The sequence below is a fragment of the Parasteatoda tepidariorum genome, chromosome 8, assembly GCF_982258835.1.
Source record: "Parasteatoda tepidariorum strain Cologne lab strain chromosome 8, Ptep-v5.0, whole genome shotgun sequence".
Taxonomy (NCBI): domain Eukaryota; kingdom Metazoa; phylum Arthropoda; class Arachnida; order Araneae; family Theridiidae; genus Parasteatoda; species Parasteatoda tepidariorum.
In genome coordinates this window covers 30,729,685-30,756,861 of record NC_141762.1, presented here as the reverse complement: position 1 = coordinate 30,756,861, position 27,177 = coordinate 30,729,685, and the positions used below count along the sequence as shown (strand labels likewise).

At 29.1% G+C, this 27,177-nt stretch overlaps 1 protein-coding gene across 1 annotated transcript in view; it reads left to right on the top strand.

Moving 5' to 3' along the window:
- LOC107449976 (cell adhesion molecule 2) overlaps window positions 1-27,177 on the top strand; it is a 130,241-nt gene that overhangs the window by 74,572 nt on the left and 28,492 nt on the right. The window contains exon 2 of the mRNA XM_016065671.4: window positions 17,006-17,220. Coding sequence (XP_015921157.1) covers window positions 17,006-17,220 — 215 coding nt within the window. The remainder of the gene's footprint in view (window positions 1-17,005; window positions 17,221-27,177) is intronic.

Genomic DNA, 27,177 nt, shown 5'->3' with positions numbered 1-27,177 from the left:
GAATGGCAAACTTGTAAACAATATTAACACATATACCCGTTTTGTAAATAATTTTATAGCATTAAAATTCACGTATAAGTTTATATTGCAACGCGTTAAAACACATGGTTATAAATTATAAATAATATAAATTATTCACGCGCTTATGCCTATTAATCATCTTTCTGTAAACAAGAAAATTCCGATCTATCTAAAATAATCCTTTATTCGATATTTGATAAAAAGAATTTATTTCACGCCACATCAAGCATTAACAATATTATAACATAGACGATATTTAAAATTCACCTACCTTCAAATATATTTACAAATCATTAGCATAAGCGATCGTGGAACGGTAAGAGTTCTATAAGCCTGATTTATGGCTTAATTAATTCAGTTTAATGGACGGGAAATTTATCTTAGCAACAACAAACTATGCATACTTGCTCAGTACGTTGAGTAACAAGTATCTCTACCAAATTCTTTGGTAAGAATTTTAAAGTCCACAAAATTCGAAAACGGTATTTTAAGTTCGTTCTGGTATTTTTTTAATGGAATTATCTTTTTATTTGAATACACTTACTTTTAAAAAATGCTAATTATCTAATACTTTAAAAGCTTGTTACTTTATTTAAGAACGTTATTTTTATTTCCTTTGTATTAGTTATTTTTTTAAGCTCGTAGTATGTGTTTAACATATAATATATGATCTGCAAATATTTGCAAAATTATTTAAAAGGTGTTTAGTTTTCATTAAAAGATGGCATTGAAACTTTTTATATTATGTAAAAGGAAATTGTTGAAATTCTAGTGAATCAAAAAGTATGTTGTGCTTAGGAAGATATTTTTAAGTTAATAAAAAGAAAATTAAAATGATTATCTTACTTCTGCTTAAAAGTTTCAGTTACTTATAACGGTTTTGTAACGTACTTAAATACTTCTAATACATCATAAGAGCCGAATTTAAAAGTTTTTATCGGTTCCTTTTCCTCTTTAATAATATCAATACAATTTTAATTTTAAAGTTTTTCCTTTTGATGCTATTGGAAAACCATTAATACTGTTTACAGTGTTATTTAAATGCAAATTTTAATGCATATAAAATTTTTAACAAAAACCTTATTAAAAATTAGATTTTGACTTTCCACTTTTAAAACAGTGGATTATTCTATTTAATTTACTGCAAATTTCAATTAAAAATTGAAAGCAACACTGAGAAAAAAGAATGAAAAAATTATAAAATTTCTCATGTTTCTATGAAAACAACAAAAGGCTGAGTAATTTTGTCGGAAGTGGAAAATTACTGAATTCTCAACAGAAACTCAAAAATGGAAATTCTACTGTAAAAAATTTGGTAAAATTAACAAAAAAAATATGGTTTGGTATAATCTGATGAAAAGTTGAGTATATGAGGTAAATTTTGGTAATTTAATCATAGTACATCATTTAGTGGGTTGAAATAATTTTTCAGTTTTGAATTTTTTACTAAATAAGAACTATAATTTTTAAAACAAGAATTCCAGTTAAATCGTTTCCATATATCAGAAATATTACCAAATGAATGGTTTAAATTATGCATAATTTGGGCTTTATTTACAGAATCATAGTTCCTTTTCAAACCAGAAATGTTATTACCATAAAGTTCAGTAATTTTACCAAATTTTTTTCACCAACCACTACCGTTTCTACACTTTCAGTTAAACCATAATATCTCAATTTTGGACCATATAACGGTGCAAATTTTCTATCATGATGAGAGGGAGTTAAAAATTAAACCACATTTTCATCCATGTTATAAAAAGATTATTTCCTAGACAAATCCTTTTAAAGAAATGTATAATAAATGCTTAATGTACGATGTTAAGCAAATCCTTATGTACTAATGTACTGAATGGGAAAAATAAATGTTTACTCAGTAATCTTTTAAGTGAAAACAAAATTTCAAAAATTTAGCACATTTTTTATCACAAACGCTTAACTTTAAACATTTTTCTTGTTTTTTATCTGAGAGATTTTCACAAAAAAAAATTTTTTTTCATTTTTGTCCAACATTATAACAGATTGTCTGATATAAAAAATTTTTTACTTAGCTTTCATTTAATACATTTAAAGTCTTCAACATACTTAAGCAACTTCAATAATAAAACAATTTTAAGAACCAACAATAAATACTAACGGAATGATGTATTATTTTGATGATCTTTCGGTTTAAATTTTATGTAACATTTCTACGATCAACTATGTGCATCCCATTTTTAATCATGATCCCATGATATTATCAAACTAACATTTTCAGCTTCATGGAGAGAAAAAATTCTTATAAAATTATGGTACTGACATTTGCGGTATTAAACTCTATAGTTCTGGTTAATGAAACTAAAATATATGGTATTTGAACAATATATTTATTATCTCATTCAGACAAATTCTAACGGCTAACTTTTAAATTCTGTTTTTCAAAGTTATTGTTCTCATTACCACATTTTAGTAAGAAATGCAAAAATGAAAAGTAAATTTAGCGTATTAAATCGTTTTTATGCTATATTCTAATATATTATAATAAAATTCCCAATACCAAATTTTATGACATATTACGATACCCTATTTTTTGATCAATTTCAACAAATAATTACCACAGCGCTTTGGTGAAAATTTATAAACTTTTTGGTGCTTCCATTGAACCAAAAACATGGCAAATTTTACCATGTTCTGGTAGTTTTTTACTACGTTTTTTTTCCTTCAGTATTGCATGTTGCCTACCTATGACTGTTACCTACCAATACTATAAAATATTTCAACCGCAACAGAGTTTTATAACATTTGTAAAATCCATGCAATTGTATAGTTTTCTTTAAAATTTTAAAATAAATTTGTGTGATTTAAAATGAATTATACTCATAAAGGTTGTGATAACAATTACAAAAAACTACAGCAACGTCAGAAATAAAAATTTTTCTTATATATTTAAGGCCAATAAACAATTCAAGATGGCATATCAAGATAAACTATCTCCCCATCTTATTCTCATCAAAACCATCGTACGTGAGAAGAAACTCAATGCTGATCTCCATCAAACGTTCTGAGTTGCGAGTAATTATCACTTTAGTAAAAAGTAATTCCAAGCTTACTATATAGAAGAGTAATTCTTGGGCACTATGCTCTAGTTAACATGGAAGGATAGCATCAAAGGTTTGTTCTTGGGTTCATTAGGGAAGGGTGTGACTCGAACATTAAGGGGCGACGAAACAGTCCAGACTCCTGTTCAGAAATCGATTTTTATATACCTTGCCGGCCGTTGAACGATATGAATTTTTTAAAAGCCCCAGGACCTTTCTTTTTAATACGTCGAAAACCATTTTTAGAGCCATCAAGTTTTAACAACTAAAAGACTAAATGATGTAATGTCTGATCGGAATATTCAGTCCGATAATGTCCCCAACTTTATCGAAGAATCTGGATGGATGTTACTTTCAAAGCATATATAAGAAGATGTTATTCTATTTCTTGAAGATTTAGCTTTGGTAAAATATTCACTGAAAGGAATTGGAGCATTCATTTAAAACAAAACTTTTTAAAAAAATAACTGACTTCATATTTTATTTAGTTCTGCTAAATTAAACATTTACTAGTTAATACTCTGTACTAGTTAAAAGATTAAATTCAATGATATCTAATCAAAATATTCAGCTCTATAATGTTCTCAACTTTATCACAAAAATGGAATGACGTAACTTGTAAGGCATTTTTAAAATAGATATTATCCTCTGTTTTGAAAATGTTGCTTATTTAAAGAATATTCTCTGTAACAAACTAGAACATAAACTTGAAACCAAACTTTTTTTTTTTAAAAAAACGCTAAATTTATATTTTTATTTGCTTACCAAATCATTTCATCTCTCGGTATTTTAAATAAGAGACTAAATGGCAAAATGAATATCAGAAATTCACCACTATAGTTTCTTCAATTTTATCGCAAAATAATGTAACTTTCAAAGCACAAAATAAGTAAATATTACCGTTTTTCTTAAAGGTTCATCTTGTACGAAAATATTCACTAGAATAAATTTATTATAAATAGGAGCCTGAATCAATATACTGGAAACAATTTTAAAGTTATTTCTATGGAACTTTTGAATTGTTTTCTTATTATAACTACACTTAATAAAAAATATGGTCAAACATACCGGAATATGGTAAATCTTACCATGTATTTGGGCTCTATGGGAACACTAACAAGCGCAGTAATTCTTACAAAAGTGCTTTGGTAATTTTGGTAAAATTAACAATAAAATATAATTTTATAATATGTGATGAAATTCGGTAATTTTATCATGATACCTTAGAGCATGTCATAGAAATAATTTATTCAGTTAAGTTAACTTTTCTGTTTTGTATCTTTTACTAAATGTGTGATAATAAGAACTATAATTTTAATAACCAGAATTTCCCGTAAATCCTTACCCTGTGAACGGAAAAATTACCAAATGCATGGTTTAGAATTCCGTACACCGTTTTATTAACGAGAATCATCATTCGTCAGAAATGACATTACCATAAAGCATGGTAATTTTACCGAAATTTATTCTTCATGCAGCAAGATCTTGCATATATATGTATTTAATTGTTATAATCTTATTCGAATTACTATAATCTAAAACAACAAAAATTATAATAATTTAAAGATTTTTTTTCTTTTGTTATTTGCTTTCAATTGCAAAATTTGAGCACACAAGAAGTTATCTTTTCTGTTCAGGGCTCTAGTTCTACTTTCAAAAGATAAATGCTCAGTTGTAACTAGTCTATGACCAAGAACAACAAAAAATATAAGATTTCACATAAAGAGACATAGTTTCTAAGTATAGGATTGTATCTCATATTAAGCAACGTGTGGTATCGCATATTAAGAACTCACTATATTGCAAAAGTAATTCCACTTCATAATGCTAAAAATTGAGTTAAAATTAATTCAGCCGTTATTGTTTATATGGAGAAAATATCCTGGTAAAATTACAGTACTGTATGGTAATGACATTTCTGCTTAAAAAAATTGTCATTCTGCTTATGAAACCAAAATATGCAGTATTTAAACCCTTTTTTGTGATGTTTTCGTTCACATGGTAATAGTATACCAAAACTTCTAGTTCTCTAAATTATAGCTCTTATCACCTCATATTTAATAAAAAAAATACAAGTCTGAAATGTCAATTTTACCAAAAAAATGATAGATTTTATGCCATGCAGAAATATAATGAGAAAATTACCAATTGTTACCACATTTACCAATTTTTAACTTATATTACAAAGCTATATTTCATTGTTAATTTTAAAAAAATCAATTCAATAAAAATTTCAGAGCTTTTTGGTGTTCCCATAGAGTGAAAAGACAACGATACATTTTTCCATATTCTGTAGATGTGACCATACTTTATTCTGATAGTTGTTGGTAAGTAGAAGTTGTAACGGTTGTAGAAGGTAGTAGAAGTTGAGTTAAAGTTAATTCAATCGTGATTATTTAGATATCTTCCTAAAATTTAAATTTTATGAGGAAAATAATTTTATGCCCTTAAGAATATTCACTGTCATCCGGCTAAGCACAATACGCTTCATTAAAAAACTGAGAAAATCAAAGGAAGGATGTTTTTAAACTCTAAAACATACTCTAAGGGTGATTGAAGACTTCTTTTTTCTTACTTTCTTCATCATTTAACCTTCTGGCGTGTTCTTGAATAATTTTAGTAGAGTCCATCATTTCCTTCTGCTAAAATAGGGGTGTCGCGTATTAAGGAACAGCATATTAAACAAACTTCTATTTCAGTTATTTATTTTTGTGCTGTTAATTAGCGTATTTGTATAAACTATTATTGGGAGAAGAAATCGTTAAATGATATTTCAAATATGGACCATTTTTATTTTCTTCTTGAAAGCATTTTTATATCATGGAAAAGACATTTAAAAAATATTTTTGTAATTAAAGCACATAAGATCTCTTAATTAAAATTTCCCTGTATTGTACTGCAAGAAATAAAAGAAAAACTAGCCAGAAGAAATCTTAAGAGTTTGAATAAAAAATATTGTAATATACACACTGTAACAAATTCAAATTACTGTAAAATATTCCGGAGTTCAGGGTGCTATTACTTTTTTCTGCAAAATCCATTATTACGATAAAGTTTTATGGAACAAAAAATCTGGTATACTGTAAAATCACTGAATTACTGTCATTAAAAATATTGCTATCAAAATATGTGATATCAAATTTTACAGTTAAAATGGATTTCACGGTTAAATGGATTTTACGGTTACATGGAATTTACGGTTAAATGGATTTAGGGATACTGTATTCAGGGTCACAGTACATTTGATTCAGATTTTTAATTGTGCAATATTACTATATTTATAATATTAACATTTGTAAAGTTATATACATAATATTACAAGAATTATTAATTATATAATCTGAATTTATGTTTAGTAATTAAATGCATCGTATGAGACGCATATAATAATCAAGTTACATGTGTCTCATACAATTTTTAACGAGATTCAAAAAAAAAATATTTCATACTCTACAGGTAGAAATTGTTTATTTCATCTAACCCATTTTTAAATACGAATAAAATAAGTCTACTAACAAAACATTTTGCTATTTTAAACTTTACACAATTATATAACTTTAGTTTTATGAACAATAAATTTAAATATTCATGAATAAAAATCTTTTCACTAAATGAAACATGTTTATAGTAAGAAAAAAATTCTGAATATTATTCAGGAAACAAAACACTTTATTTCAGAATTCACTTAAAAAAATTATTCACATCTAAAAGAACTTCCATTTATGTAATTGATGCTTTTGTCTAACCCATTTATTTCAAACAATTTTTAATAATATATCATATACGCATTGTTATCAATTTTGTAAAAAATAAATAGGAATAATAAAGCATTCAGTTGGAATTCATGTTTCTTTGATTAATGGATATTTTCCCATATTTGTTGGCGTCATTTTTTTCAACGAATACACAGGTTGCCATAGAAAATTAACTGAATGAAGTGTTAAAAAAAATTTAAAACTATCGATGATAAATACATTTTTATGACGTTGAATGGTTTTAACAGCTAGTAATTTGCATTTTTATTAGCGGCATTTTATTGTGACTAGTTTGGAATTTGGCTTCAAAGTTTTTTCACACTATTATTAAAAGGAAACATTTATTATAATAGAAAATCAAACGAATATAAAAATAATTTCATGCATTTAAGAAATTTGTAAATGATAGAAAATTATTGCAGTTGCTTTGAATGTATTAACTTCCAAATGAAATCCAAATAAACTAAAAAAAGTAATAAATTATGGTTCTTGAACTATTAAATGAATTGAAATGTATAAAAAAATTGAATTAGTTGAAATTTTATAAAAAAAATTATGTTTAGAATCTGACATATTATTTAAATACGTAATACGTAAAAGAAAGTATGGTCAAAATTACCAAAATATGGTAACATTTACCGTATTTATGGCTCTTATGTGAGCACCCAAAAGTACTGTAATTTTCACCTAAGCTCATTTGTAATAATTTTTTGTAATATCATAATAGCATATGGTTTTATTACCATGCTACTTTGGTAATAAATTTGGTTAAAATATGCTTTTATAACATGCGATAAAAATTTATTAATGAGGTAAAATGCTTTAATTTGATCATGATATTTTAAAGCGTGGTGGAAAAAAAACATTTATCTGATAAAATTTTATTTTTAATTTTGTATTTTTACTAAATGAGTGGTAATAAGAACTATGAATTTGAAATCCAGAATTTCCAAAAAACCTTTACCATTCGAACGGAAAAATTAACAAATGAATAGTTTAAATTCCATATATTAATGGTTTTATTACGAGGGTTGCTGTTTATATTTCTGCCCTAATAATGAAAAAACAAATAAGTAGGATCGAAATTAGTTGTATTGTTTTTCAAAATATTCTCCATGATGATCAATACACTTTTGCATGCGTTTGAACCAATTTTCAAAGCAATTTTTTCCAGTCCGATTGAGGTAACTCCAAAACATGCGTTTTGAATGCATCAACCGCTTCTTCGGGGGTCGAAAATCGTTGTCCACGTAATTTATTTTTGATGTGTGGCAATAGGAAGAAGTCATTGGGTGCCAAATAAGGGCTGTACGGCGGATGACCCATCAGTTCGATCTTTCGCTCCGTCAGAAATGCTTTTGTTTGAGTCGATGTGTGAGAGCTCGCATTGTCATGATGAAGAATGATTCGCCTGTTCTTCTGCTTTTTTCGAATATCTCCGTTGACTTCTGGCAAACAAATGGTAGTGTACCATTCAGAATTGACCATCCTGCGTTGCTCTAACGCCACTGTTGCCACATGACCGTTAATGCCGCAGAAACAGGCAATTATTTCTTTCGATGTGCTTCTTCCTCGAACAACTTTTGTTGGTTTTGCCTCGTCTTGGAAGACCCATACAGTTTATTGCTGTTTTGGTTTCGGCTCATATCCGATCCATGATTCGTCATCTGTGTAGATGTTATACACAGCCTTTGATGTACCTTGAACGTATTTTTCCAACATTTCCTTGCACCAATCGACACGAGCTTTTTTTGAACGTTTGTCAGATTATGCGGGATCCAACACGAACAAATTTTTTTTACGCTCAAATGTTCATGCAATATTTTATTGATGCTAGTCATACTAATGTCCAAACACGCCTCTATCTCATGGTATGTCACATGACGATCTTGCTTTATCAGTTCACGCACAGCATCGATCATTTCTGGCACAACAACGGATTTTGGATGACCTGCACGGGATTCGTCCTGGATCGAACATCGACCACGATTAATATCGTTATACCAATTTTTTACAGTGTAGGATGGCGCTTTATCGCTGAATAAAGAATTAAGTTCATCGAAGCACTCTTGTCTTGACAATCCACGTCGAAAGTTATGAAATATAATGGCACGAAAATGTTCAAAATTCAATTCCATTTTTTGAAAGAGAAGAACTTTTCAATTTACTGCCAACAACACAAATGAAGCTATAATGGTAAATCGACTGCTGAATTTATGTTTAAAAATATCAAACTTTCGATTAAAATCGTCTGCGGTAGCCTAGCAACACTTACTGTTGCCAAGGCCAGAAATATAAATGGCAACCCTCGTACCAGTAATGTCTTTGCCATACTATTCCAGTTTTTTTACAAAATTATTTTACAAGATTTATTTTAGTATACGCCAAACAAGTGCATATATTATATAAATATTTCTTCATACGTAAGAAGGTATTTCACTCATGCAAAGAAAATGACAAGCGTGTGAAAAAATTATTTTGCTGAAAATTGTCTCAAATGTTGCCTAAGTTCATTTTTTTGCCTCTCTGAAAATTCTTTTTTTACATCCCTTACTTCTAAAGTTATGTGTTTTTGAGGCTAAAATTAATTATGTTCTACATAAACAACTGTTTTATGAATATGTACAGTCGAAACTCGATCCTTCGCTCGCATCTTTCGGTTTTACGTATGTATCGCCTTGTTTTAATAGTCTCGTCGTAAATGGTATTTTTATAATGTTAATAATTCTCAGATTATTTTAGGGACTAGCAGATTTATGCATTTATCGTTCGAAAATTCTACTGATATTTAAAAAATATTTTTGATATTAATTTGTTTTTAGAACAAAAATAGTAACTCCTGATGCTAAAAATGGAGAAAATATTCGATTTGATACAGTTTGGGTTAAACCTCTCAAACAACAGGCTTGTGATGTTTAAGCATGAGTTGATTAAAATATTAAAACTTGTGGTGTTATTGGTTCAAAAAATGGTTGCAGAAGCTAAAGCAAGGCAAAATGGTACCGATGAAGAACGAACTTAACTCAACGAATTCGAGCAAGCATTCGCTGCAGGCCTCGATGCTTCAAAAGGATGAAGAACTTTAATAATCAAACGAACTTTCAGAAAATGAAGAGCAATCTGTGACGAATGACGAAAATTCATTGTTTGCGCTGAAAAGAACCAAAATTTTCAAATATTGTAAACGAATAAATATATTTATTTATCTTTCTTTTGCAGGTAAATATTTTTGCAGGAATTGCATAATTTTTTACACTTAATGTACTATTAATTTTTGAGACCTAACGTATTAATTTTCATACTTTTTTTTGTCGTTATTTAACATTTAAAGCTGATCCGCGCTCTTCGTTTTTCTGTATCTGTCGTTCTTAAAAAATAATCTCGTGAGAAACGATCTATTGACGTTCTACTGTATATGTTACCGGCAAAGGATGAGGAGCCAGCATTGTATAGAATGCCTAGGCATTGTATAGAATGCCAGATGTTTTTACGCAAAGTATGAAATGGGAGAATTATTGCATACATTCCCTAGGCATTGTATATAATGCCTAGGCATTCTATAGAATGCCAAATGCTATTTAGGCAAAGTATGAAATAAACGTCCTAATGAGGCTATTATGTCAATGATGTGCATGTTACTGTGAATGACCGAAATCGGTGGTTGTTGACTTTCACCGGTGATTGTTGACAATCAAATTAGTCGCTTTGGTGAATGTCCGAAATATTTATTACATCCGATTTGATATTAATTTATTCGTTGATATAATTACATTTATTCGATATTTTAATACTTACTGACGATAGATTAGAAGAAACGGCAGTGTTTGGAGTATCGGGCAAATATATACCGGGCAATGGCACTTGACCTTAAAAAAACATCAGTGTACGGTATACCAGGCAAATGTATACCGGGCAATGGCACTTGACCTTAAAAAAACATCAGTGTAGGGTATACCGGGCAAATGTATACCGGGCAATGGCACTAAAAAAACATCAGTGTAGGGTATACCGGGCAAATGTATACCGGGCAATGGCACTGAACCTTAAAAAAACATCAGTGTAGGATATACCGGGATATACCCGATACCGGGCAATGGCACTTAACTGGACCTAGTATGACTAGATCTTTGGTAAATATACTAGGTCTAATATACTAAGTATGGTCAAGTGCCACTGGCCGGTATACCCTACGCTGATTTTTTTTTAAGGATCAGTGCCACTGTCCGGTATACATTTGCCCGGTATATCCTACACTGATGTTTCTTTTAAGGTCAAGTGCCACCGCCCGGTATGCATTTGCCTGGTATATCCTAGACTGATGTTTTTTTAAGGTCAAGTGCCACTGCCCGGTATACATTTGCCCGATTCTCCAAACACTGCTGTTTCTTCTAATCTATCGTCAGCAAGTATTAAAATATCGAATAAATGTAATTATATCCACGAATAAATTAATATCAAATCGGATGCAATAAATTATTCGGACATTCACCAAAGCGACTATGTGATTGTCAACATTCACCGGTGAAAGTCAACAACCACCGATTTGGGTCATTCACAGTAACATGCACATCATTTACATAATAACCTCATCAGGACGTTTATTTCATACTTTGCCTAAATAGCATTTGGCATTCTATTGAATGCCTAGGCAATGTGCGAAATATAAATCATTTCATACCTTGCCGGCTAATTTTAGGCATTCTATACAATAGGTAGGCATTCTATACAATGCCGGATTTCATACTTTGCCGGTAACATATATGCAAAAATATTTATGTATAAAACATTATTTTACATGAAATGAAAGTTTTACACTAAAGTATTAGCTAGGACGACTATAAGAACATAGGCTTATAGGTTGCTATTTCTTTCATTTAAAGTTTAAGTGCATGATTGATGTTTTTAAAATTCACACTGTCTCTTATTTGTTCATTACTTATCTGCTTAAAGTAACTCATAAAATAATCCGTTTTGTTAAGAAAATTTAACATACGAAGCCGAAAATGTCCAATATATTTTTTCGTATATTGTTGTTTGCAATATTTAAAAGCTTTATTTTTTGAACATTTTTTTGTAATAGAACTTATTCCTCAATTTAATACTTCAAGTTTGGTGAACTCTGGAGCAAAACATAAAGAGTTTTGAGCAAAAAAGTAGCGACCTTTTTTTATTTTCACCTATGCAAGTTTTGTAAAGAAAAGTTACTGTTTTAGAGTAAATGCGTTGCGTAAAGCTTGCGTACGTTAATGTGTTAGATATCACATTAACCCATTCTCTATCAGATTTTTTTTTTAATTTCAGACCTAAAAAAATCTTTTTTCAACTGCTGAGAATTAATACATGTTCTATCCTAAATTCAAAAATGCAAAATATTTTTGTTAGCAAGCGGTTTTTTGCTTGATCCATTGGTGGTGAAATATGTGATATACTGTTCGCTGATCACCAGTCTTCCCTACAATGCTTCCAAGTCTTATCTTTTAAAAAAATACACTGTGAAAACATATTTATTAACTCTATTGCTTTTAGGTATTTAAGATAAATATCTGCGTAAAATAATTATTAAAATTAGGTAAAAGATATTTTGGAAACTAATTTTCTAACCTTATTGTTAAAACAGCTTTAAAATTAGTCTTCTGCATTAAATCGTAAAAATCACATTTATCACAAAATTTAAATAATTTATTATAGATTACATGTAATGGTAACACTAAGGAAAGAGAAATTACAGAAAGTATAAAATAATTTTGATTTCAATTCAAGGCGGGAAATCTCACTGAGAAAATTACGAAGAAAGTATAACTAGTTGCGAAGGAAGTGTTATTAGCAATATTCAGAAATATAGAAAAATTACGGGATTTAAAAAGATGAGTTCTATTCTCGTCACATGGCATGCGACGCCGACCATATCGGCACAAAAACGCCTATCGTGATCGTATTTGATGCGTCGCAGACAGAGAAGGGGTTAAAATGCATTAACTTTCTAGCTTTTGCCCAAAATTTTTTTGAAGTTGAATAATGTTTACATCAAACTGTTCTTAAATATTGCTTCCATGTAGATACTTTAAAACATACTACTAATAGATAAAAGTACTATAAACGTAAACACCTTGTTGCGTACATGTTTTTCTAGGTGTTATTCAATAGCAAAATGCCAAGAAAATAACACTCTTAAATAATTTGAAAATGAGGCCTATATTTATATTTCTACAAACTCTTCATTTTTAGGATTCGATTGAATTTCATATTTAACACTTATAAAAGTAACATTCAAAGCAATTAGTGTTAATGCCTTTTATTTCACATTTAAGGAATTTATAAATTACTATTCTCCCTCTTAATTCCCTGAACTTGTTTTATGCACTTTATTTCAATTTTCAGGAATTTACAAATTACTGCACTCCTAATTAATTTTCAGAACATTTTGAAGCATTTTATTTCACATTTGAAAACTTATATATTACTGGTTTCTCAATTAATTCCTAGAACTTGTCTTATGTATTTTATTTCACAATTGGGAAGTTTATAGATTACTATTTTCCTAATTAATTCCCGGAGTTTGTTTCTTTTTCTTTAATAACGTTCTTTAAAATATGATAAAATCGTGTAAAAAAGAGGCTTTTTTTATTCTAGTAGCGTAAATTCTGGTTTTTAGATTAATTAAAAAAATGTCACCATATTTAAATCTCCGTTTCTCTTCAATTGTAGGGTAAAATGTATTGAAACTTTAAGAAATGGTTGACGTTTACCCAAACAACACTACTTGTGGATAATATTTCAATAAATCTTTCATGCTGAGTTCTGTTATATCGTAAAAAAAGCTACATGTCATCACTTTTTCCTTTTAAAAAATAAGTAAAACGTTTCGTAAAATATAAAATTTCTACTACGCGAAAAGTTTCATGCTAACTTTCGAGACATGCTATAAGGCCTCGATATAAAAAATATAATATTCTTTGAAACAGTTACACCCAATGTCATTATAGTGATAAGTCCCCACCGATCACATGATTGATCTCCAGTTTATTTAATTGGACTTATGTTATAATTACAAAGCTTTACAACAGGTTTTTGAAATATTGTTGGCATTTAAAGAGAAAAATGTTTTTAATAAAAATTACATGTTACATTTGAATTGTACCTGATTTTTGAAAACAAACAAAAGCAAGAACAAGAGCAAATTGTTTTAAACTTTATCAAACATTCAAATAAAGATGAGTACGAAGTGGAAAAAATTTTTTGGTTAAGTTACCGTACTGTATGTTGTTTAGATTTAGGGTAAAAAAAGCATAATTCTTATAATAAAAAGAAATATATTTTGTTTCAAAAATCATTTATTTAGTAATTTTTCCTTTCATATAGTAACAGCTTACCGAAAATTCTGGTTGTCAAAACTTTTATTCTTATTGCCACACATTTAATAAAAAGTACAAAACTTAAAAATTATCTAAACCCCAAATAAAAGATTTTTATTTCATTGCTATGCTAAGGATATTTTTATAAAATTATCAAAGTTCACCTCATTTGCCAAATTATAACACATAATATAAATTATGTGTTTTTTCTTTGTTTTTTTTTTTGTTAGTATTCACAAAAACCTTTATCAAAGCACTACGGTAAAGGTCACCGAGTTTATAGTGTTCCCATACAGACAGAAATACGGTACATTTTTCCATAGTCGGTAGCTTTAACCATACTTTTTTCTCACTGCAATGAAACTGAAATGAAATATATATTAGCGTATCACAATTTAAATATATCCTTCAATCTAAATATGACCAGTTAAATACTACTTTTATGGTACAAAAATATTAATATAATTGTTTTTTAAATGGTTTGCATACCATATAAGTACATTTATGCAATATCCCGTAATTTTAAGAAAAAATATTTAGTTTTAATTGATAAATAAAATTCAATTTAAATTTATCTTTCTTTTTGTTAAGTATTTGAAACATAAATCTAATTTTTTTTGAGGGGGGTGCCTTTAGTGAAGCATCGGGTGTGTAGAGCTTAATCAATTTTTGAAGTGTTTCTAAATAACTTTGTTCAAAACAATTCTGAAATTTTTCTCAACGGAGCACTAAACAACAAATAGAATTTTTCCGTTATTAAATGGACACTGGAATGGAATGAAAAAAAAAAAACAATCATTTTTTAAATCCATCACCAGGTTTCCTTTCAATAAAACAATTCCCACCGGGCTTTCATCGATCATATTAATCGATACGATATAGCCAATCTCCTTTCAAAAGGAAACGTCATTGATTTATACCGTCCAACATCGAAGAGATTAATAGAAAATCAGAGCTGAGAGTGGAAAAAATTCCCGGCGATATAGTTGGCGGAGAAAAAAAGTTCATCTAAGCAAGAGTCCTAATGAAGAATCTAGTGACGAAAGTGTGAAAAAAAGAAAGGAAATATCCTTTCTGGGCCTTCATAAAACTGCGTATCTTGTCACCTCTAAGTGCTGATGTTGACGAAAAAGTTCTCTTTGTCCTCGTCATATTTCACTTTTATCCATTGATATGATCCGATTGGCCAGACGTAATGATGACCACTAGATATTGATTGTTTTGGCTTTTCCTAGGTTATGGATAATTTTTGTTTTATTGTTTGCCTTCCATGGAACGTTATAAATTAGAAAAGATTTGAAAGGCATAAGTCATCAAATAAACTTCATAGGAATTATTTTTATTAATTGTTATGTATATATTCAATATTAACTTGAGTTTCAAAAATAGCCACTGATTTTAAAAGCAAATTAAAAAATTATATTTTATAATGGCATACAATAGTTTTTGCTAAAGCAAACAAATTGATCTGATGTTGCTCTCAATTAAATTGTAAACAAGTCTGCTTCAGGAACGAAAAATTTATTCTCAACAAGTACTATTATTTATCAACGTGTGCCAACAGATGGCGCTTCTAACTGAAGTAAACCATAAAGTAATATTTTCTTTTGCAATTCGAATCATTCCAACTGAAATATTACTATGGACTTCACATAATGGTTATTTAAGAAACAAAGCTTCATATTTTTTATCATTCAAAGGAGACATCTGTCTAATTAGTGAATAACCTCACTCCCAAATCACTGAAAATTGCGCATTTTTTTCTCATCTTTCTTTTTGTCATACAGTTGAACATTTGTAGGATTTCATTTATTGGTTTTAGTAAATAAATCTTAATATTAAATCAATCAACAACTGCAATATTGTATTGTGAATTCGCTATCGTATTTCTGGCTTTATATATAATATAATTAAGGTTTTTTAGGTATTATTTTAATGACATATTCAAAAAAATTTATGAAAACATGTGGACTTTTTTCCACAACTGAAACTTACAAATACAGAGATGGTTTAGACAGAATACTAAAAATTAATTTCGTGCATTAGAAAGTATGTCATATATTGTAAATAACCTAAGGCAGATATTGTAATCTTAGTTTTAAGAAAATTATAAATTTATTAAGTGGAACTTTTAATAAATATTTATACTTCAAGAAGTAATTTTGCGATACAAAATGAAATACAGTTGACAAAATGTTATACGTTTCAAATAAGATACAAAAATATACTCTTCTTAAAAATTTTCTTATGCATTAAAAAAAATTTTTTCAAAAGAATTCACAGGGCTTCTGTACTGTAAAGAATATATTTTTAAATTTTGTGTCCTGTTTTTGTAAACAACAATAATATTAAAACTTCTGTAACAGGTTTAGTTTTCTTACAACATCTTTAAAAAATATATATTATTTTTCCACACAACTTAATTATGATGTACACCAAGCATTATTCACCATTCACGAAATTAGCAGAAAAATGTATTCGAATATAGATTCATGACGTGCAGTAAAGTTTTTTTCGTTGATTATAAAAATATTCAAGAATTATTTTTACAAAATTCTTATCTGAAAACTAGCTTCATATAATTTGTCATGAAGTTACATGCAACGATTGCAAATATCTTCACCGAACATTTTTCAAATATTTGCACGTTATTCTTAAAATAAAATTTAACACGATTGAAAAGCGACTTTTGAAAATCTTTGCTATTACTGAAATGAACTTTTTTATTTTGACTTAAGTTTCATTTTAAGAAATTTCACGAAAAATTGTTTTTACATGTTCCGTTTTTTCTTCCTTGCAGCTCATTTGATTTTCGGTGTAATCCGAATGCTCATGATGGATGTACCAAGTCCCACTACACAAGGTGAATCTGTTGAGCTGATTTGTAGTTATAGGTTAGATGAAGACAAATTATACTCAGTGAAATGGTACAAAGACGATGTCGAATTCTACAGATATGTACCCAACGATTGGCCACCTGGGCAATTCTTGCCTCTCAAAGGTGTCAGAGTCGATGTAAGTTATTCAAATTAATTTCTTTTTTTCAATTTTAACCCTTTGACTACGAATTTTAAAAAAAAATTATTCAAAAGGACAAAATAGGTCACAAATAAGGCAAATTTAGTACTTGGGATTTTTTTGACAAGCGGTTATCAATTTAGAGGCTGGGACATATATGTCCCAGCCGTACTTAATGGGGGGATACATATGTCCCACCTGTAGTGATCAACTGTTATTGGGACAAATGAGTCCCGTTAGTAGGGTTAAAGTGCAATGTAATTGCTTTTTTCGGAAATTTCTATATAAACCATTCATTGTTGTTGTTTTCAGCCATTAAGGCAGAGGGGATGTGATTGACACACAATTATAATTCATTAATTAATTTAACCAAAGATAATTCCATGCAAAAAATAACTCTTAATAAATATTTATTATTTTATGAGATTTTATAAAATATTTTAAAATGTAAGGTATACCATTTCTTACATCATTTTAGGAACATAATTTTACGTGGCAAAATACGAAGTCTTAGTGAAATCGGTCCTGAGAAAAATCAAATTTCAAAACAGACGTATTTAAAAAATTCAACTATTATTTTAAAAACCATTTATGATGAAAAAATTAAATATGTGGAAATTCTGATGCAAGATTTTTATCTTTTTGTTCAGGTATCGATAAATGACTAAATTAAATTGTTATGAGCCATAATTAATTTTATAAAATGTATTTGGAATGGTAATATTCCTTTTTTTATTCAGCGAATAACAATATTCTTTTAACGAGGCTTTTAAGTGAAAATATTCTAATTAGTAAAATAATTAGCTATTATTACTACTGCTATGCAATATTCTAGAAGTTTACAAATTTATACAAGTTTTTACAGTATCTTTATATGAAGATATATCTATGCTTATTATTCAAGTAAATGAAGATAAAATTACATAGAAGGGTTATCAGGTTAACCATGCGAATTAAGGACTATTATGCGAATTAAGGGTTTGAATCCCTGTACTGTCGGGCAAACCATGAGAGGAATTCGTGGTTTTCTTTTCATGTAACGTAAATGATGGTTAGTTCTATCAAAAAGACTTTCACGAAAGCTAGTTTGTCCTAATGCTTGATCCAGAAACTCTCTTGTCTTCTAGATTAGTTTCAAAATTACAGCATTGGTAGACAAGTAAACTCAGAATTGGGTCGACTGTATATAGCCAGGTATAAAATAAAATCCTAAACTATCACTTTTAAGTTGAGGGGATAGATTGTTTGCCTCCCAATGTGGGGAACCGAGTTCTAATCCCAGCGATAGCTAATCGATACAAATTCCGCACATGACTCGCACCGGTATACAATGCTGATGCAAAGTATCCTAATTGGTAAACGGATCATAATGGGTTAGATTCCCCTTGCCACCGGGCTAACCATGGGAGGTTTTCCTAGTTTTCCTTTCCATGTAACGCAGATGTGGGTTAGTTCTATCAAGGAGTCCTCCACGAAGGAAAATTTCTCACAATACTTGTTCCTGGAGTTCCCTTGTCTTCTCGATTGGGTTCTAAAAAACAAGGCTACAGAGTTAAAGTTTAGCTGTCGTAAACTGAAAATTGAGTCGGTTGTTCAACGACTGTTATAAAATAAAATATTTAATGAATTCTTATGCATCCTATAAAACACTTCATAAATGATTATTCTAAAGTGTTTAAAATTTGAATTCTAGAGTACATATTGCGTATTTAATAATATTATTTTCACCATTTTCCATTGAAAGCGTTTTCTCCTCAGCGAACATTTTCCGCTCATTTGAATAATTAGTTCTGAGACACCTCACGTCTTAATGGATATTTTGCTAAATACATTTTTTCCGGGTGACATATTTTTCTAAACATCTACTTTAGCTAAAAATGATTTATTTCACTCAATATGAGAATAAGCTTCAAAAACACAACCAACTAATGAATGCGATAATCCATAACGCGAAGTAAATGAAGCAATTTAGAAGATGTCACTTAAATAATTCTAAATTCTTCCCCAAAACAGCAAAAGAATTTTATAACACCTAGGCAATTACTCAAGGAAAAATAATTACCCTGACCCTACTACCCTCAAAAAGAAAAATTCCTGTATTCTTGTTCCTTCAAAAGTATGCCTGAAGAGCGTGCCATAATTTTTCCACCGATTAGCCTGTCTCTTGTGACAGGAGGCAAAATATATCACCTTAAGGCTATTAAGGGGCTAAAATTCGAGAACCTTCGCCCTAAACAAATTGGAAGGAACACTCTCGAACAGGCTCTGCTCCATTAACAATCTTTCACTTGCAGCTCGTCTTATCATAATTCAAGAAATTGTGCGAGACTCTTACTAGCGTGTTAGTTTCTCCTCTCTCAAGATTTGTGGAAAGTGTTTGACTAAAATGTTTCAAAACTGGGAAGCGTTAATTGAAGTGACGCAATTTTTTTGTTGAAGATGTTGCTTAATTAAAGAGCTTGAGTTTTTCTGACCGATTTTGAAATATGCTTTCAGTTGAAAAGTTGCTCTTTATGTAAAACTAGCTTTAAAAACGGAGGGAGGGTAAAAAAATGTATTTTACGCTAATCACTTTTTTTAATATTGAATTTGGCTTTCTAATAAGACTTCATGTATTTTAATCTCAAAAAAAATTTCCCCAATGAACACTGCAATAAATTAATTTAATCTAAATCGTGTTGTGACATTTTTTAATAAATTTTGTCACTTGGAAAAGCTTGATGCATGTTTTTTATTCGCTATAAGCGTATCTCTTTATACCCCAAAAAACTAGACATTCAATTTCAGGAGAAATCTCACCTCGCTTAAAGTTCCGGATCAAATTACTGAAAAAATACCTGCAATCAGAGTGCCGGTATTTCTTACTGTAAATCCATTTTTACCGAAACATTTCACGGAACAAAAATATCTGATATGCAGTAATTTTTAGAGTTATAATCACCGTAAAGTCACTCTAATTAAATAAAATATGACTGAACATTTGCAATTCAAAGTTTTAAGGTAAACAGGAATTCTACGATAAAATGGATTTTACGGATGATGTAACTACAGTGCCGGTACTCTATAACGTTATTAGATCCGGAATTTTTCATAGTGTTTTTGATAAAACCAGAATGAATTTGCGTTCTATAGAGCTAAGAATCACGATGACTTCACATGATAAGCTGAGTGGGCCGAACTTTAAACCATGATCCGCCTGTTGGAGCATTTCATGCCAGCTCTAGGGTCAGCGCGCTTCGTTTGTGGTACATAAAATTATCAGCTATAATCGAAAATTAAAAGTTGTTAATCAGTAGTAAAAGTGAGACATATGTTCTCAATCTTCATAATTTCCTTAATGATATGTTTTGATTCATATCTCATTATATAACAAGAGGTATTATCTTACGTTAATTCAAGAAAGCTTTCAAGCAACATACATTTAAGGAAAAACAACACAGTAATAGCCTGTAATAAAGGAGGATTTCAACTATTGTGATAAACTTTGTTTAATATTAGGTTTTCAAAAAAGTTCTGCAGCATCCCTTGCTGAAAGGTCTCGTTTCTAGCAATAACGAATCAAAACCCGAAGTTCAGTTTTACACAAAGTCATATAGAGCTTATTGATGAAAGTTTAAACCAAAAACACACAAAAACAACAACACAAAATGAAAATTTGTAAAAGTTGAAATTTTCGCAAGTGTTGCAGAATTTTTTTAACAACCTAATACAATTTTTTTAATCTTGTTGTACAAATTTTTATCCTCATTTTATTATGTAGCAAATACAAAAATTAACAAAACAGCGTTTACATGATACAATGTTTAGAGCTTATTTTTTAAAATTATCCACATTTTAATTTTGATTTTTTTTTAGATTATTTGAATGTAGTTTTCTTTACGAGTAGGATTTTTAAAAAAATAATTTTTTTTAAACAAGATCAGGTTGTTTTGAAAAAAATAATAAAAAATGGCTCAAAATAGGTTACATTTTCGTAGATTAATCAAAACCAATCAACCAAGATGAATTATTATCCCAGTATTGAAATTTAATTATTTAGGATATACTTACCATAATTGGCATTTGTAAAATTGATATAACTTTCATTATTCAGTTGTGATGGGAAACACACACACACATTGGATTTTGTTTTTAGCATTTGAGAAAGTATTTTATTAACATGCTTCAGGCAGCAGAGTGTTAACTGAAGCGAAGTATTTTTTGAAATTTTCTACTTAATTAAAACCCCTTATATTCTTTTTACCAAATTTGAAATGCATCTTTGGGAGAAAATCAAGTCTTTAACGGTGTCTTTCGAAGCTCTATCGAAGTGAAGAAACCATAACTCTGGTCATACAAACGAAAATGTTCGGTATTTAAGCCATTCTTTTGGTAATTTTTCTGGTTCATATGGTAACGTTTTATCAGAAAAATAGGTTTTAAAAATTATAGCTAATAAAAAAAACTTAGTTTAAGTGCTTTACACATGAAGCAATTTTATGATTTTAAACTACATATATAATCTCGCCTTGAAGAATTGTCTGAAGTTTAGAACTGACAATTAACTTAAATGTTTTAAAAAGCTATTAATTTTTTTTTAAATCGCCAATTTGGAGGCATTTTTCCACCTAGATGAAATAACAAAACCAATGCCTTATTCTTAGTTTTCGCACATTCTTATGAGCCCAGGTAATGCAGTACTGGAGTAAGTTTTTAAATATTTTAATTTATAGCCGTCGTTGAAAAGCCGACCCAATTTTTGGATTTATGACTACTAATGTTCAACTATGTAGGCTTGTAATTTTGAACACAGTCCAGAGACATGGGGACTCCTGAATCAAGCATTGGGAGAAATTTGCTTTCGTGATGACAAGTTTTTAAATATTAAAAAATTAGACCACAAGCGCTTTTCAATTTTCATAAAACTGTGGTTTTTCTCCATATTGACATTTTGCGCCATTTTCAAAATAAGCGTAGACAGTTCTAACTCTAGATAGGCTAAACTTAAGCTAACAGTTATGAGTAACAGTTGCAACCTAACAGCAGCTATAAAAAATAGCATACTATTCGCAAAAAAAGCATTATTTCATATTCGATAAGCAACCTTAACTGAAGCTGGCTTTAATAACTGAGAGAAAAAATTCTAAAAGATAACACGATAAAAAGAACTCTACTTCATTTCTTTAAACTAAAACTGATTTTTATTATAGTAGGGGAGAGTTGGATAAAACGGGATACCATTATTGTTTTTATTTACTACGGAATATCTGTTAAGGAAAACCATACATTATTTTTTTTGTAGCTACAACATTTATTGAAGCACACAAAAAACATATTTTAAACTAATTTTAATGACTGTGAAATAGAGAAAAAAATTCATTTCCAGACTCTTACATATCCCGTTTTAGCATACCTGGGTTGGATAAAACGGGATAGGGTTTACAATGTTTAATTTTTTGCATATATATAAATATAAAATTATAAATAATGCAAATATATAAATAATATTGTTTATATATAAAAAAGCTCAAGTATTCATCAGATAAATACATTACAATTAGTTCTAAAGAAAGATGTGAAATCCTAGAGTCGAAAATAAAATGCTTAACAATGAGCGTTAATAAGCAAATTTTGCATTACTATATAAGGAGACTAAATTTTTAAAAAATATATATAGCTAATATAAGTAAGTTGTTTAAAAAGCCTAGGCCTACATTAATATATGGCTATTTTAAAATGTAATAATCCAACAAATAAATAGGTGGATAAAACGGGACATAAAAGACTCTATCCCGGTTTATCCAACCCACAAGTGTCCCGTTTTGTCCGACTCCGAAATTTTTTGAAACAAACATGGCTGCTGCCTAAATGTGAAAAGAAAATTAGATAGACTGAACATAAAAATATTGGTAAATAAATGGTTAATTAAATTTAATATTCACCGGAATTTTATTCCGATATATGTAGGCAGTACAATGTAAAAAACAACGCACGTAAATGTAGAAAATGGCAAAAAATTAGAATAAAAAAGTTCTGAGACCTACAACTTTCTATAAAATAGTGATCTCGAGGCGGGACGCACCGATAATGATATAATCACGGTCGAATAACACGTTTCTGTCGTTATCCACTAGATAGCTGCAATAGTCTGGTCCCTAGGCGACGTATCCCGTTTTGTCCGACTATCCCGTTTTATCCAACTCTCCCCTATATAAAACTTGTTTTCATTTCAACTATAAAACCAATATTTGTTATTTTATAAACTTGGAAGAGTTTAAGTGAATTAATATTTTGGCTAATTTTTTTCTTCATACACAAGGAGAGAAAAAAATTTGGTAAAATTTCCGCTCTGCATGGTAATGACATTTCTGGTAAAAGAAACCATAACTCTGGTCATAAAAATGAAAATGCTCGGTATTTAATTTATTCATTTGGTAATTTTTACTTTAATATGGTAACGTTTTACCAGAAAAATAGATTTTAAATATTATAGTTGTTACAAACACCCATTTAGTAAAAAATACAAATCCAATAAACAAATTTAACAAAATAGATGGTTTTTATGCCATGCCAAATATATGGTATTATGAATAAAATTACCAAATTTTATCACATTTACCAAATACTATCACACATTATAAAACCATCATTTATTTCTAATTTTATCAAAATCATTACCAAAGCGCTCAGTTAAAAATTACCGAGCTTTTCGATGTTTCCTTAGAGCCTGAAATACGGCAAACGTTACCATATTCTGGTGGTTTTGACCAAACTTTTTTCCTCGCCGAACCTTTATATATATTTTTTTTCTTTTTCAATGACACGAATTTTAATTTGAGTAATTTCTCTCCATAACTACGCTGAGATTTTGTTTCATGGTAAAATAGGATTTCATGGTATAAAGAAGCGTTATTATTAGATTACTTTTTAGCATGATATTATGACATTAAGCAGCTTTTGAATCATGCATTTTAGAATGCTTTTTTTGTTTTTACTTTAGATCATTTGTAGATAAATTCTTTTTTATTGCATTTTTTGCATACTAAAAATTAAGATATGAGATCTATAGTTAGACAGGCTTTTTTATTTATATTTGGAAAATATTTTCAAAATAATAAGAATTCCGCATTTAAATAGTGTAAATGTAGATTTTCACCTAAACTGTAAAATTCCATTGCAGTATTTATACTTACGTAACTTTTACTGAAGAAGAAAATCGGGTTCCCTATACCAACTAAATCACTAACATTTTTCCCAATACAGTTCCCAGTTTTATGAAGTGAAAAATGCGTATTCTAAATCAAGATGTCTAAAACACTCGGGTTTCGAATTATTTTCCCGAAAAAAGCAGAATAAGTCTAATAAATGTGCTTTAAATTCAAATTTTTATTTTATTTTTTTAAAAAGAGTTTTGGTAATAAAAAATGGAGTACTAAGAAATCCAAAATTTTTCAGAAATGACTATTATAATTACATTTAGAAATCAAACTAACAGGAAAAAAATGTAGGAAAGTAAAATTTCTCACTCTAAAGGAAAAAAGAAGAAAAAAATTAGCAAATTTCATAGCAGAAATTCCGTATGCATTTATTTTCCGATAATTAACAATCCTGAGTTCAAAGCGCAAATTTAATAAAAAATAGCTAGAAATAGAGTTTCGGCAAAATACATTCGAACTATTGAGACATTTTCTACCCAAGTAGACGATAAGTTTCATTAATCAATAAATATTTCAATTTACTAATCAATAGTTAGGATTAATTACTATGCTAGTAAATATTTACACTGAAAACGTCACATGAAACAAAATAAAAAATCTTGAACACTTTGAGTAGTTTTTCATCTAAATATTCAATTATTCATATTAAAAAAATAATGAATAAATAAAAGACAACAAATCTTCTGAACACTTTGAATAACTTCGATCTGAATCATCAATTATTCATACTAAGACTGCAATGTAAAACAATATAAAAATAACGAACGCTTTGAATAATGTTCTAGCAGGGTGATCATTGATCAAATTCATTGATCAGTGATTCATGTACTAACATCCTCATTGTATGAGTTGATCTATAAATTGAACTATCTATTGTCACTTTTTAAATTTGATTTATTTAAATTTCAAAAGACATTCCATAATTATGTTTAAATTAAATACACTTTAATTAGATATATTTCATTAGAAACTGAACTTTTTTGCACTGAGAAAAAACTATTGTCAAGATTACAGTGCATGTGGTAAAATTTACTATATTTCTGGCTCTTTGGGAACACCAAAAAGCTCGGTACTTTTTGCGAAGCGCTTTGGTAAAATAAACAATAAAATATGGTTTCACAATATGTGATAAAATTTAGTATTTTTATCATGATACTTTAAAACATTGCATGAAAACTATTTTTTTGGTTAAATTTACATTTTTGTTTAAATGTGAGGAAATAAAAACGATAGTTTTGAAATCCTTAATTTCCGATAAACCGCTACCCTACGAACGAAAAAACTACCATATTAATAGTTTAAAAACCACATATTTTGATTTTATTAAACGGAATTAGTTTTACCAGACATTTCATTACCATACAGTACGGCAATTTTACCATTTTCTTTCCCCGTGTATAATTCCAGTTTAAAAACGACATTTTATGTTTAAAATATGTGCGAATAAAGTACAAAGTATGAAATACTACATGCCTTCAAGTTTTAAGATAACACTTATTTATTACGTGTCTTCATTCGCTAAAAACTATAATTAATTAAATATTTAAGTAAATTATTACACTCCGTGCAATGTGCAAAACTGCCATTTTAAATTCATTAAAAGAATTTCAGTAAGTATTAAATTTTCTAGAAAACCATTATTATTTAAATCTAAGTGAATAATGTAATATTAGTTCATGAATAAATAAAATTTCCTCGACCTAGTACTATACTTGGTTTATGTTCTATAAAATACCCTCTTTCTTAAGACTAGGTAGAAAATCTCATTAAAGAGGAACATGTAATTGCGCAATAAATTAGGATAACGCAAGGTGTGATCGTAAAAAGGATTAAACAATAACAATGGCGGCGCTTAATTTCCTTACACGACTCCCCATTCTTTTCTAGCTATAAAACTACTGAAATCGTGACTAATGAAGAAATAGAACTCTTTAAACCACTTAAACAACTTTGCAAGTAGTTTGTGCATTATTTGACGTTAGAAACTCTATTTCGTTTAAAGTACGCTTCATTTAATACTGACTCAGAAATTAGGTGGGATTTCAAGCAAAAACTCCACCAAGAGAAACATTTATCTTTTAACTCATATGTTGACTCTATTACCTTACTTAGCTAATTTACCACGTTCGTGCATGTAATGTTAATATTGTTGTAGAGTGGGGCAAAAAAGGAAGCGGTCCACCCTGAATAACTTTTGATTTAATGATCGGATCTTCATGTTCTAGGACTCATTCTTAATGGTTGACCTCAATTATGGTGACCTCAATTATGCTAATTAGTTGGTGCAGACGATATTTTAAGTCGTGAAATCCGTTACAAAAATGTACCTTCTCTGAATGAAAATTAATTTGTTTTTCAATAGATTTGGTTTTCTGACCACCGAAATAACTGGGGTAAAGTTGAGCGAAATCGGTTGAGTAATTCCTGAGAGATTGAATTTTTAAAAGTCGTACATTTAAAATTCGATTTCTCGCGAAATATTCATCCGATTTTGCTAAAACTTTGCATTTTGCCATGCAAAATTACATACTTTTAAACTATGTTAAAAATGTAAATGAGTATAATTCAAAATTCTTCGACTATAGTTAAATAAAATAATAAATATATATTAAAGTTTATTTTTTGCATTAATTATCTTTTAATAAAATTTTTCAATTGGCTTAAAAAGTTTACGAGATGTGATGAAATACGAAGAAAAAAAATTAACATTAACGGGATCCAAACTTTGGATCGCTTTCCTGATCACACTATGGGGACC